Source organism: Convolutriloba macropyga, chromosome 5 (assembly GCF_964194025.1).
Source record: "Convolutriloba macropyga chromosome 5, txConMacr16.3, whole genome shotgun sequence".
Classification (NCBI taxonomy): Eukaryota; Metazoa; Xenacoelomorpha; order Acoela; family Convolutidae; genus Convolutriloba; species Convolutriloba macropyga.
In genome coordinates, this window is record NC_134472.1 from 28,178,396 (window position 1) to 28,192,158 (window position 13,763).

The following is a 13,763-nucleotide window of genomic DNA, read 5'->3' on the forward strand; positions in this document are numbered from 1 at the left end:
ACATTGAAAGCAGGCTGATATAAAAATTACGTTTTTGTAGCATGTAACTGCATTTTTTGGTTTTTTATGAATCCCTAACATAACATTTGATTAGACTTCAGTGATTTTGGTAAAGGATTAAAATAAACCACAAAGCTAGCCAACAAGTTTAATGTTTTTGCGTAATTTTTTAGAGAAAAAACTTGTTTGTTTGCCAGGAAGCAACACCTTCTCCAAGGAAAAGCACCTACAATTGCCTTGTCATCCAGAATGTCAAAATGTGTAGTCCTCAGATCGACTGCACTCTCCAAACATACTCTGAGGAAACTCAACTCTAAAAATGGCAACTTACTTTCCAAGTATTCTAATCCATCAATCCACAACTTGCCTGAGAACCAGGCCGTCCATGTCGTACGTGAACAGTATTTGGAACTATTGTCTTTCTCTCAAAATAATTTGGTTTCCGTTTCGCCCTCACCAACCAGAATTGATTCTAGCAACCCGGAACTGCTCCAATTTTGGAACGGGGGCGTCCAGATCGTAGCTTTAAACCAGCAAACAGACGACCGTATGAACAAAATGAATCGAAGTCTTTTTGATGCGAACGGGTCAAGTGGGTACTTTTTGAAGCCAAAGTTACTTCAAACTGACGTTTTTAACGAGAACCAGGACTTCAGCTGCACTAAAACTCTATCGATGTCTTTTCTGTACATATCTATAGTGGACCAAGTTGCAAATTATGACGTATTGAACACCTCAACTACGTCGTCGGGTAATATAACGTCATCAAGTCGCTCGCTGTCCAATCATTCAATGTCGTCTAGCCAACATTCAGTAGCAGCATCGAGTTCGCAACCCGAGTTTTGCCTCCGCGTTGAGATCCTGGGTCATCCAATTGATACCAGCACCCACAGTTTTGCGTGCAACAGCAAGGAGGAGTTGAGAGAGGGTTTGAGAGGGGTGAAACTAGAGTACCCTGATCTGGCTTTTATGGGTTTTTCAGTGACCGATGAGACGTCTTTGCAGAGCCGAAAAGTGTTGGCAGAGTTTTATATTCCCGTATCATCTTTGGCACAAGGTTCGCCATTACTTCTCATTTGTTAACTGGTTTCTTTTTCAAAGATTTATAAGAAAATAAGTGGAATTGGAAGCAATTATTTCCACTGGCTAATGAACCACGATGAAAATAATAGTACAATCAGTAATCTGGCTGGACTGAATTCGGGTAATTTTATTGTTGCGACTTAAAAGAGAGATTAATTGGTATACTTTGTAATTTGAATGTTGATGAAAAGCAAACTCCCTCCACCTGTTAACGTCGAAAACTTCGTTCAAAAATCAACTTTTGAATTTGAATTCCTCGCCAACAGATATTGATAAGTGGGAATGGTAATTTACATATATGCTAATAGAATTTCATCAGGTCGGTAGAATAATAATATTACCATGACCATTTAGCAATATCAATCTTGTAAGATTCTTACCTATAGTTCATATCATTAAACGTCGTACAAGACAAAGCATATCTTATAAGATCTTGTAAGACAAAGCGAATCTTATGAAATCCTATAAGATCTTACAAGATTATAAATTTATAAGATTAGGTCAGAATCTTTTCTACATGGAATCGTTTTCTGCATTTGTCTTTAGGAGTGCGGTCCATCAACCTGACTGGAAAAACTCCAGTCTCCATTTTGTGCCATGTAAGAGTCGAGGAGCATGTCCAACCCAGCAAAAGTTCCCAATTTTCTCTTGGAATTCTCAAGCGGGCTTCTTTCATCAAGAAATCTCTCAAGGGTTCCTTCCGACGATCTGTAGGAATGACTGGATTAGGTCCCAGCAACCCTGCTCCACAATACGACATTCCAACAACTTTGTTGGAGGGACACGAACGAAACGTCGAAGCTGTCAGCGATCGCGATAGCGGATTCTTAAGTAACTCGTCAATGAACTCGCCTTCACGAATAGACAAAAACGAGTCACCAGAAACAAATCAGGTCGGCCAGGTTAATTCGAAGTCCAACATTGAACCGAAAGCCAGATTCCCTAATCAGTACACAAACGTGGATCCGAATCAAGTACCAGCGCAGCAGAGATCGAGTTTTGCTTTGTCTGAGAAAGATAAATTAAACATTATGCTCGAGGAAGCTGCCAAAGCCGAGGTACTCTTGTCAGCCGAACACCGCAAAGCTAAAAGTCTTTCTATGACCGACGAAATGATCCGTCTCGAATCTGAGGAATCCAGCCCTAAACCAGCTTTACCACCCAAACGGTACCAATCTTTTAGAGATAAGACATCGGGCGATGCTAAAAATGACCCGTCTATGAGACAGACTGCCTACGGGAACCGATTTGACAGTAGGAAAGAAATGTTCAACCCTCCAAGGCCCTCGTCATGTACAATTGATAAAAATTTCAGCTCCAACACCTCCTTAACTTCGTCTCAAAGATCACTGCGAAAACAAAGCCCGAGCTTTTTGTACTCGGTCTCAACCCCTTCGAGTGATACGTTATACAAAGTTATTGAAGAGTCGAACTTGCCCTTAGCCGATAGTAGTAACGATAGCAATGTGGTTGACAACAACTCCACCCGCTCCTCAGATACTCAGGGCGATGTCTCAACTCAGTTACCCCGGACCGGAAGCAAGATCTCATTTGAGGGTGGGAGTTCAGTTCCTGATAGGCGAACCGGAAGAGATATTGTAAGAGATAGCTGGCACGGAGAACCCCCTGAATTGGCCAGCGCTGGAATGACTGCATCGCTGAACAGAACATTCCTAAAACACCGCAGTTCTCAGAGATCAAAGTAAGGCTTTCATGAGCATCTAAGTTTGGGCATCGCTATTTTAATTTTTTTTTGTGGAATTAAGTAAAGTTAACTGAAAACAAAAAATCGTAGTTGAAATCTTTATATCATTTGTGATGTTAGCTGGTGGCAAATTTATTATAAAGTGTTTTGATTTTTTTTCAACTGTGGAAATTGTATAGCAATTTAGTAAAAAATATCCGACAAATCAGTACACAATGAACGCTGCCGGACTGATAAAAATTGATTCTGATTTCAATTTTTGTAAACACTTCACTTGGTTTTTAAAATGGGACTGGGGGCAGAAGATTAAAATAACCCTAAATTTCTCTTTAGATACATGAACTCAACGGCCATTCAGAAAGCTAGTTTTGGATTCCGAAACAAAATGAACCAAAGCAACAATGCTATGTCTCTTAACTTAGAGACGTCTGTCAACATACGAAAACAACCCCCTGTACCTCCTAAATGCTCCCTCTATACAATGGAAGCGGAGCGGAATCGAACAAGCCACCCTCGTAGTTTGAACCAGGGCTTTGACCCTAACAAAAGCTATTCATTTATTGACAGTTTCTGTGTCACAACAGAAGAACCAGAAAAGGAAGAAAGTGAGATGCTGGAGTTGACGACGTTGGACGAAGCTCCCATGAGTGACGTTAGCAGTTCGCCTCCTAGATTTTCTGCCAACTTATTCCCACGTAGCCGTTTTGAAAGCCCACAAAATAGCAGTGATTCACCCGATCTGTCGGTGCGTGAAGGAGTTTTAAATCTTCATGAAATGTCTGTGTCACTTCCGGTTGAGTCCGTGAACTCAAGCAACGCTGTGAAGAAAAAGTTTGAAAACTCTTAACCAACAAAACTTGCCCTGATTTTAATACCTCTTACTAATAATTTAAAGTGAACCATTATTTAATTGTGCTTCCATTCAAAACATTAGCCATTTGTTTATTTTTGTAAAAACAACCTTGTCTTCCACTGATATTTAATATTCAAACATTGATGATGCGAGTTCCAAGTTATCATGTTATTTCCTCTTCTTTTGGAACTGACTCATTCTGTAAATAAACTTATTTTCGCCGTCAAGTTTTGAAGCTGTAACTCAGGATTGCCACATCAGCTCCAATAGATCTGAAGTTTTACTTCTTTTCATCATTTCAGGACACTTCTCATATAGATCACCAAAGATATGTCATATGTGGCGATATTTTCAGTTCATGTAATTTTTTGCAACTTTTCTTCGAAAAAAATAGCATAATGAAAACAGGCATTTCAATCTTATTCTTTTTAAACTTTGTTTCTTTTTCGTCACCGATTGCATCAGAAAAGTTTTTCCGAATAATTTTATCACCTAAGAGTTACAGTAGAAAAGCGATGCATAATGGCATCAAGATTTGAATCTCAAACAAATCAATAACATTTTGGATGATATTCGTTTTGTATATATTTATCCAAAAGTAGTGACAGTTTTGAAAATCTCAACTTCGTTGCTGGTAGATTGTTGACTATGCAAAAGTCCTCGATGAGAAAGTGCGAGAGAGAGAAACAAATTGTCATTTGAAAAATGGCACTCGTACAATTCCGAGATAAGTTTTATTACTGGTATTTTTCAAAAAAAATGGCTTTAAATCTTTTCCAAAAACAGAAAATAGATTTTTCTTGTTCTTAATTGATTAAATAACTATTTAAAACGAAGTACGCTTCAGGGAGCACATTTTACTACAAACAACATAGGTTTCTCTAATTCGTGGGAGCTCTCAAGCAGACGCAATCAAAACTAACAAAGAGTTGCGACAAAAATTATGCACAAACTTACAAGTTGAGTCGAAGAGAAATGCTTTTAAAGTTTAAATTTGCTTATCCAAAGAAAAGAATTGCTAATCATTTTGCTTTATTACACTTCATACATCTGAGTGGATTTCTAGTGGCAACAATCTTATTGAGCTTAAAAAACATAGAAAAAACTTAAAAAAATAACTTGAACAAAAAACTTTGAGAAGTTTTTAGAGGATGCCATTTTAAAGTATAATAATAAACTTAGAAGAAAGAGAACTAACAGTTTATTGAGACAAGTGTAGCTAACAGTTAAGAAAATGATAATGAATCAAGCTTGAGCCATTTATTTTTCAAGTAATGATTTTCATCTAGTTTTGGTTGAGCAATGGACCTTTGTGAGTTCTTTGATGTTAGAGACTTTTTGAATGAAATTGTGATAAAGCATCAAACTATACGCCTGAAACTGACTGACGTTTGACATGTTCTCCTTTTTCAAATATAGCATGAGTTTTCTGTGATTTCTTTTGAACTTTGAATACAAATAATTTTTCAAAACTTAGTTTTTTTGAATGTCGCCAGTTGGAGTAATCCTAATCTTGAAATTTCTTTCTCTACTTCGTTTGTTCTAAACAGCTTCAATATTGAACATGCGAAAGCTCTGACCGACTCATAGGAATTATATTGCCCTCTAGTTTTTTAAATCCTGCTAAATGTTACTTTTCTCAAAACGCTGTAAACCAGTGCGAATCTTTAGTTTTCATAAATTTTCACCATCGTTACGCAATTACAGTTGGGAATCTAAAAATGGAGTAGTATAAAGTAGAGGTTGACTAAATTATACCAGAGTAAAATTTTTAAGCTTTTTACGTTGTATCTAACAGTTGTGTCTACGTTGTTGAAACTATCATGTGTTTCAAAAATAAACCAGTTCAAAGTGAACAAATATTACACAAAACTTGCAAGGTAATTTTTTACAGGTATCTTCTTTTTTAAAATGAAACAGTTTCGCAGTCTTTCTTTGGCAATATGAAAAAAGCGGTAACCATGAAGTATCTTCTTATTCTCTAATGAGTATTGAACGCTTTTGTTTTTGAGAGACATGAGCGAATGCCAAAAACGAATTAACTATCAAAGATTGTCTAATTATTTCTCCACAAAATCAGCTATGTTAGAAATTTTACAAAACTTTACTTTTCCCTCAAATTGCCCCTGTAGGCTGAAATGTGTCTAACCTGACAGCTGAAAATGTTAGAGCTTAAAATTCTTATCAACCTAAAAGCTGTGGGGTTGAAAATATATCAAATAATTTTTCATCAAAAAAGGAAGATTAATTAGAAAACGTAATAGGAAGGACGGTTTGAAAGAAATCATTTCTAGACGCAGATCAGAAAAATGTCTTATGGTAATAAGTTCTCTAAATTTTTGCTAAATTTTTTTTATGAAAAAAATCCAGGAATAACAAATTTGTTCCATTTTTTACTCCTCTAAAGAATTGAAACCTGATTTAATGTTACTATAAGGTCATAACAAGTTTTTACCTTCTTTAAAGTTATCTGTCTAAAAGTTGTTGTCCTTTCAATTTTTACAAACTTTTTTACGCCGCAAAAATTTAAAGCATTGTGGTGAGAGGTTTAATTTAAGTGAAGTTGCACTTCTCCATTTCTCAAGATATGATAAATGTTTTATGTTTTTGATTTTGTGGAAAAAATGGTTTTAAATGTTTTACGTATACATGACAAAACTAATTGCTGTTTTAAAAAATTACCGCTTTCAAATTTTTAGTCCGCGTTCACCGTTTTACCCTAGTTGGCGTTTTGGTGCCGAGTACACTGTAAAAGTAACATCTGTTAGTTTTGACCCAAAATGTTCAATATCTATTCCTCGTCTTGTGAAAATAATTTTTTTCAGCGTAATCTCAGCGGAGCTGGATTAGGCTTTTACTCTGCAGTGCATTAACAGTTGCTTGTTCTCAGCTGCTATCATTTAATAATATTCCCCACATACCATATTGCTCATTTCGTGAGCATACTATGGCTTCCTTTTTTTGCATCTGAAACTTAAACGTGGCACCATTATTGCAGTCAAGATTGATCAGGCTGTGGTAAAGCTGGAACTTTAGTTAAGTGAGCACTCATCCTCACACAGAAAGCTTCACGAAATCAGGGGCTCGATGAAAGGCATCATGAATCTAGTAGGGGGTCAAAACATCAACTATAAATAAATGGCCCAAAATCGCAGTTGAAGTTGAGTAAGAATCTTTTCATGAGTCTTTTCATAATCTTTTTAAGCCATATATTTTCCAAGCATAGCCAGCTTGAGGTCCAGGCCAAAATTGAGTTATGATCAGAAAGAAGGATGGAAACAAACCCAGAACATAGTGGAAAAATCTCAAATTTTTTTGAAGTTAACTTGAGATTATTCTGACACTACTTTAGCTATTTTGTCTCTACTGCGGTCGAAAGGGCATCTGATCAGACTCAAACACGCTCGACTCTGCCTCTGATCAGACCCACATCAGACAATGATCGAGACTATTGTGCTCTCGAACTGCAGTCCAGACCCTGTACTTTCGGTCTAGGAACACACGGGTGTGTGTTCGAGTGGGTCTGATCATAGTTCAATTTGGGTTTGGAACTCAACCTGGGTAGTCTTTCGTAAACTTGGTTTACGAACATTCTCCAGCTAATAAAAGTTTTTAATATTTTGGTTTTAATGTCTTTTTTGAGTTTTGACTTACTGTACAAACCACGTTACCATTTTCTATGTTGAAGTTCCTGTTATATCTATTATTTTCTCACTTCACGCCGAATTTTCACATAAATTAAGACCTGTTTCTAGGGCATGTTTGGAGAAGGTTTGTTAAATGTAGTAGAAAACTCAATCAGATTTATGTGGCAGAACAATTTTATTATGTTGTCGTCTAACCCAATGAGTCGGGAGCGATTGCGCTCGCTGGTCATGAATTGAAAATATTGCCATTGAAAATGCAAATGCGTGGGTTGCGCGTTCAACCTTGTGTCAAAATTATCCCCCTAATTACCACCAAAACTGATGTAAGAGTAGGGGGGTAATTGTGTTTTTGGGTAAAACGATGTAAGATTAGGGGGTAATGGGGTGTAATGGGGGGGGGGGGGGTAGTGGGGGGATTTTAGATTTTACCCCCCCCCCCCAAAAAAAAATCCCCCCCCAAAAAAAGACTTAAGAAAAGGGGGTAATTTTAGGGTGGTATAACTATGTAAGATTGGAGGGGGGGGGGGGGGGGGGGGTCAATGAGGTGTAATGGGAGGTAGTGGGCGACATTTTAGATTTTGTCCCCCAAAATTTATCCCCCAAAACATGTAAGATTAGGGTTAATTTTAAGAGGTTTAAAATTAAATCACTGGGGATACATTTTCCCATGTCGAATTTTACCCCAAAAAAGATGTAATATTGGGGGGTAATCGGTAAATTTTTAGCCTATTTCCTTCGAAAATCTTACATCCTTTTGGGGGTAATGGGGGTAATTTTTTTTGAGGGGGGGGGGGGGGTTGAGAGAAATGGTGTAAGAGTAGGGGGTAATGAGAGTTAAAACAATGCAAGAGTAGGGGGTAATGGGGGGAGGGTAAAACGACGCAACAAGAGTGAGGGGGTAATGGACCCCTTAACTCCCTACTCTTGCATCGTACCCCCCCCCCCCCCCCATTACCCCCTACTCTTGCATCGCACCCCCCCCCCCCATTACCCCCTGCTCTTGCATCATTTTAACCCCCCAAAATTACTCCCCATTAACCCCATTCTTGCCTCGAATTACCCCCATTACCCCCAAAAGAGTACCCCCGATTACCCCCCCCCCCCAATCTTACATCTTTTTTGGGGTAAAAATTCGACACGGGGAAATGTAACCCTAGTGATGATTTAATTTAAACTGATGAGAAATTTCTATTAACAAAGATAAAAAAGACTTCTAACTAAGGAATTTATATAATTTTTTATAGGAAAAAACATACAATTACAATCACCTGCTGATAGTGAACACACGGGAGAGCACCAGTGTATATATATACTCTTGCTCTTTTGCACGCATACTATTTTACGCGTAGTTTATCACGCATACTTTGCACAAGTTTCAGTTGCTGAAACGCAAAAGCAGAACGATAAACACACTATGACTCGAAAACTTCAGTTTTGATTGTTATCAATAACTTATTGTGTTTCTGGTATATAACTAATTTAAAGCTACGAATAGCGATGCCAAAATACACAATTTGTCTTTTTTTTGTACCTTGTGGATTAATGATTTTGGACACTCAGCTAATTTGAGCTTGTAAGCATGCAGCTTCAAATATTTACAATGTTGTTTTGTATTGTTTTTATTTTTCTGAGTCATCAAACTACTTTTTAAACAGCACCTGATAAATTTTTTCACCTTGTACACAATTTGTTTATGGTAAGAGTCTTACCAGGACCATGAGAACATTCACATTATGAATGTGGTTAATTTTTAACTATTATATTATTTTGTTTACCGTCAATTTTCACCTTTCGCATTTTTCAGTTATCAAATTTGAATCATATCTAGGATTTTCAACGTAATTGTGCTCCTGGTCGACTAATTTTTTTCACCTTATAATTGCAATTGACATAATTGGGCTTTAAGCTTTTCGTCCCTATAACGAGTCATATAATATGCATTAATAATCTCTAGTTGTATCAGTTGTCTATTCATTTATCATTTACTTAGATTGTGTGTAGCATACTCAGTGAAACGAAACTTGATACATCTCGCCAAGATATGCATGATCTGGACTTTTTTCTCAAAACTTGGAATATCTTCGCATGATCTCTTCAAGCTAAATTTTATTGATAATCTTGAAACTTCTTGATAGGCACTTGGTAGAAAAATAGCTAATTGCTTTAACACATGCAAAGATCTTGCAAGTCCGTATGTCTTGACTGTTTCTTGCCCTGTGTTGAAAAGGAAACTTAATCTTATCAAGATTTTTATCAAGGCAAGATTGAATATCTTGATAAGATCCTGATAAGACTATCAGGATCTTATCAAGATATTCAATCTTGCCTTGATAAAATCTTGATAAGATTAAGTTTTCTTTTCAACATCTTATCAATACGTTATCAAGTTTCGTTTCCTTGCGTAGAGCTTCCATTAATTTTTCTGTCGAAACAAAACAGACTATGGCAGTTCTTAACATAGTCGATGTCGTTGTTCTTTGCATTCACTTTACAATTATCATCTTAGTTGGACTCTGGTCAGTGTTTCGACCGGGCAAACGAGGCAGCTCGAAGGGCTACTTCCTGGCAGGTAGGGACATGCCATTCTGGGCAGTTGGAGGTTCTCTGTTTGCTAGCAACATTGGGAGTGAACACTTCACTGGGCTGGCGGGTAGTGGGGTGGTGTCTGGGGTCGCATATGCCAGCTATGAGTTCAACGCAGTGTGGGTGCTCCTGTTGCTAGGTATGTTTTACTTGTTGCTTGAATATTGACCGATTTGTCTATATATATCATGACAATCTCCAAACCGAATCGACCAAAATACTTACATGGATTATGAGGAGAGCCTGAGACGATGCTGTAGTTGATGCAATAGATGATGCTAATTGTTTTTAATGAAAAGGACATTCAATGAGTTTTTAATTTGTGTAGCAAGCGGCTGCGCTACCAGAATTTATGTGAACTATCAAGCAATAAAAACAGTAGGGTTTTTATTTCCCTGTCTGTGTCTCAAAAACTACTCCTTTTCGTTCCCCTGAAATTCATGCTAGCAAGGCTTTTGGTTCTAAACCAATTTTTAATTTTTTGCGGGAATCGAAATTCAACATATTTGTTATCATTTCAAATGTTCAAAATTTTGTTATCTTGTAATAAAATTTTTAACTTTTGATCATTTCAAAATTTTGTTATCATTTCAAAGTTTGGTTATAGTGGAAAAGTTTTATAGAAGCAACTTTTTGGCCCTTTGATCGGTTTCGATCGTTTTGACGTTTTTCTCTTAATTTTGCATTATATAGAGCACAAAAAACAAGAGCAAACTTTTTAAAGACTATCTAAGTCCAAAAAATAAGAAAACTTTATAAGAGAGGCAATGTTTTTAGATAATGTTTTAGCCCCCCATTGACAGCCACAAATACCTTCAAAAACTGCTTTGTCTTCAATCGTTATATTTTTTGTCAACTTTAAAGTGAAGAAGACTTTCAGATAAAAAAGTTGGTGTTTTTCTCAGCAAGTCTTTCTCAGCCCTAGAAAATTATCTGCACTGCAAAAAAGAATCCGAATTTCTTTTTAAGAACACCGATTATTAACACCGAATTAACACCCTAACGTGGCATAAGAACATATGTTTCTGCAAGTGTTAAAAAGTAGTTTCCATTGATGTTTTTGCAATTTTAATCATTTAATACACAAAGCGTGAAGACTTTTGCACGCTAAATATCTTCTAGCTAGATAGTAGTTATTTTTATTGTGCAAGATTTAACTTTATAGCTTCAATCAGTTTTAAAGCATTGTTTTTTGGCTGTTTTTACTCAGCTTCATAACATGGTTATGAAATTCAACTGTTTTCTAGCTGATTATTAACAACTTGTCAATTTTTCTTTACAGTTTGAAGCCTGTTTTCTCAACTAGCTGTTGAAAAACTACCCAGTGAAGAATCAAAACATACTGAAATGTAATTTCAGCTCTTTAGTTTTTTAACCAGGACCACCACTTAAAAGGTTCCATTTATGTCTTAAGCAGAAGCTTAAAAATTCTAATGTCAATTAACATCACAGTAAATTACTATTGAAATAAAGTTCAAAAAGCTTTTATCGAGGAACAAATTAAATTGTAGATTTCAAGAAATGAGTTCTTTAATTACGCCTGTGTAAAATGTTATAATAATTCAAAACTCAATGACTGTACAACGGGGGGACTTTCAAAAACAACAAGGAAGCTGGTTAATGTGCGTTCGCACATGATGTTCCGACCCGAGCTCATCTACATTTTTGACTTAATTGTCAACCAAATGAAGAGATAACAAAAATAGATGTTTGAGTTAAAAACAATCGTTACACAACCTATCTACTTATTGAATTACATAATGCCATACTTCATTATAGCGCCTACAAGATCTGACATTCAAGAGACTACGAGACAAAAAAAACAAACAACAAAATTAGCAAAAACAAAAATTTCACGACAAAAACTCAAAATGTAAAATTAAAAGCACATAGTAACAACGTCAAAATGCAGTCAGATAAAACCTTAGCTACTCAAACATACCTTCTCTTAAAATTACAGCAGATGGAAAGTTTTCCTAATGTGACTACGTAACAAATCGACAAAGAGAACGAAAAATGAGGCGAAATTCAAAAATTAAGCAACAATTTTTAAACCAAGAAATTTCAAAAGTCTTAAATACCATTAGTTTTAACTATATAATCCTTGATAAATTACGAAAAAGTCATTGCAAAACCAAAAGGACTTACCTTTGGTTAGACTAAGCCATAAAAACCAACTAAAGAAAAACTTTAAAAATTACAAACGATTTGCGAAAACACAAACTATTGCTACCATTAAAATCGTAGCTATCATCTGAATATTATGCATTTTTAAATCAATTCTTATTTCTACTAACTCAGCTGAAAGATTTTTACTGAGGTATTAAATAAGTATATTTCGGCCTCATTTGAAAACCATTGGGATCTGTTATTACGCGATTGTTCTGAAAGAAGAGAAAAAGAAACACAAAAATTGACCACTCAAAAAACGTTTATAAAAAAAGCTTACGGTCGAACAAACAAAGCATCAGTGACAAATAATATCAATAGATATGTTATTTTTTGAAATACAAGAAATTGAATGTGAAGTTTCATTGACGAAAATAATGTACAATTTTACGAAAGAACAGCAAAAAAAATATTTGAAAATGTATATCATAAACAAGACTATTCGCTATAAACTGACTACTTCGGATAAAATCATTCATTCAGTCCTCAATCACAAGATTGAGAGACCTATCATCAATATACGACTACCTTAAGAACAAAAACAGGCAGAAAGAAAAGTGACGAAGGCATTAAAAAATAAACTTTTCACTAAAAACTTTTCTTTGTTCAATTATTTCCTCTTTTTTAAAAAAATAACTTCAGGAAACAAAATATGAACAAATACGGTAGAACCGCGTTATAAACAGTAAGATATCATAATAAATATATAAACAGTAAGACATCATAATAAGTCTTATGACTGTGAAAACAACAACAAAAACAGGCAAAGAACAAAAATTCAGTAGAAAAGTGCGAGAAGAAAATGTCAAAGCCATTTAATTCATAAGTTTTTCTCTGAAAACTCTATCTGTGATCCACTGAACGTCTACTTTATTCCAAAAGAAGCTGTCAATTTTAGGATAACGTGATAAGATTTCAAAAAACCAATAATACAGAAATATCTGAAAAATTTTCAAAGTTTTTTCAAGTCTTGTGTCATTGAAGGCATATAACTATAAGTGGGAAGATAAAACCGCTAGCCAGATTGAATTTGGTTGCAGTAGGATAGAAAAAATTGCTGTCATCACTGAGACTGATTTACAGTTCACGATAATAAGTTTATGATTGAATAATGTTCAAATTTTTTCGGAAAATTAAGGTCTTAACAGTCATTAGCTATCCACTCAAAGCACTATATACGTTCACTTAATGCTCATTATGGAACATATTGCAATGTTTGTCAATAAGTTTATGCCATAAGACTCCAAAATATTAGCAAAACCTCAAAAAGAATTTCAAAATTTCATTTGAAATTACGAAAACGCAGAGTCGAAGCCAAGAAAACATGAACAATTCCTTGAAAACGATTTTTTGTTCATTGGGCTTCATTTGACTGTAAAGAAGGTTTGTCAATAACGGAACCTCGTTATGAAAAGTGATTTGTCTCTAGGTGACTTAAAAAAACAAAAAAAAAATTATAAAATTTTTATAAAAAAAATAGCTCTCAGAAACAATTCGATTTTTTTTTGATATTGAACTTCCCTTTGACCAGAAGTAGTCTTTTTTATCGCCTTTAGTCTATTAGGAACACTAAATTGGTTCAATTTTTTTGCGTCAAATTTAATTTTGAAATACTATTTTTATAGAAAATATCTTAATTTGAAGAAAAATTACACTAAAAACGAATAAATATCCCGTGTTCACACAAAATTTCATCCCCGGTAACTCCTGGAAATATCGAAAA

General features: G+C 35.4%; 2 protein-coding genes across 7 annotated transcripts in view; both read left to right on the top strand.

Moving 5' to 3' along the window:
* The window catches only part of LOC142339287 (inactive phospholipase C-like protein 2), a 30,030-nt gene extending 26,162 nt beyond the window's left edge, over positions 1-3,868 (top strand). For all 5 annotated transcript variants that reach the window (XM_075389199.1, XM_075389197.1, XM_075389200.1 and 2 more), the window contains exons 8-10: positions 198-1,057; positions 1,630-2,785; positions 3,122-3,868. In XM_075389199.1, coding sequence (XP_075245314.1) covers positions 198-1,057; positions 1,630-2,785; positions 3,122-3,635 — 2,530 coding nt within the window. In that variant the 3' untranslated portion in view covers positions 3,636-3,868. The remainder of the gene's footprint in view (positions 1-197; positions 1,058-1,629; positions 2,786-3,121) is intronic.
* Positions 3,869-8,682: 4,814 nt separating this feature from the next.
* LOC142339289 (sodium/glucose cotransporter 1-like) overlaps positions 8,683-13,763 on the top strand; it is a 30,509-nt gene continuing 25,428 nt past the window's right edge. Inside the window, exons 1-2 of one of the 2 annotated variants that reach the window (XM_075389201.1) lie at positions 8,683-9,297; positions 9,696-10,010. In XM_075389201.1, coding sequence (XP_075245316.1) covers positions 9,731-10,010 — 280 coding nt within the window. In that variant the 5' untranslated portion in view covers positions 8,683-9,297; positions 9,696-9,730. Of the gene's footprint in view, positions 9,298-9,693; positions 10,011-13,763 lie in introns of both variants that reach the window. The other variant, XM_075389202.1, reaches the window with a different exon arrangement.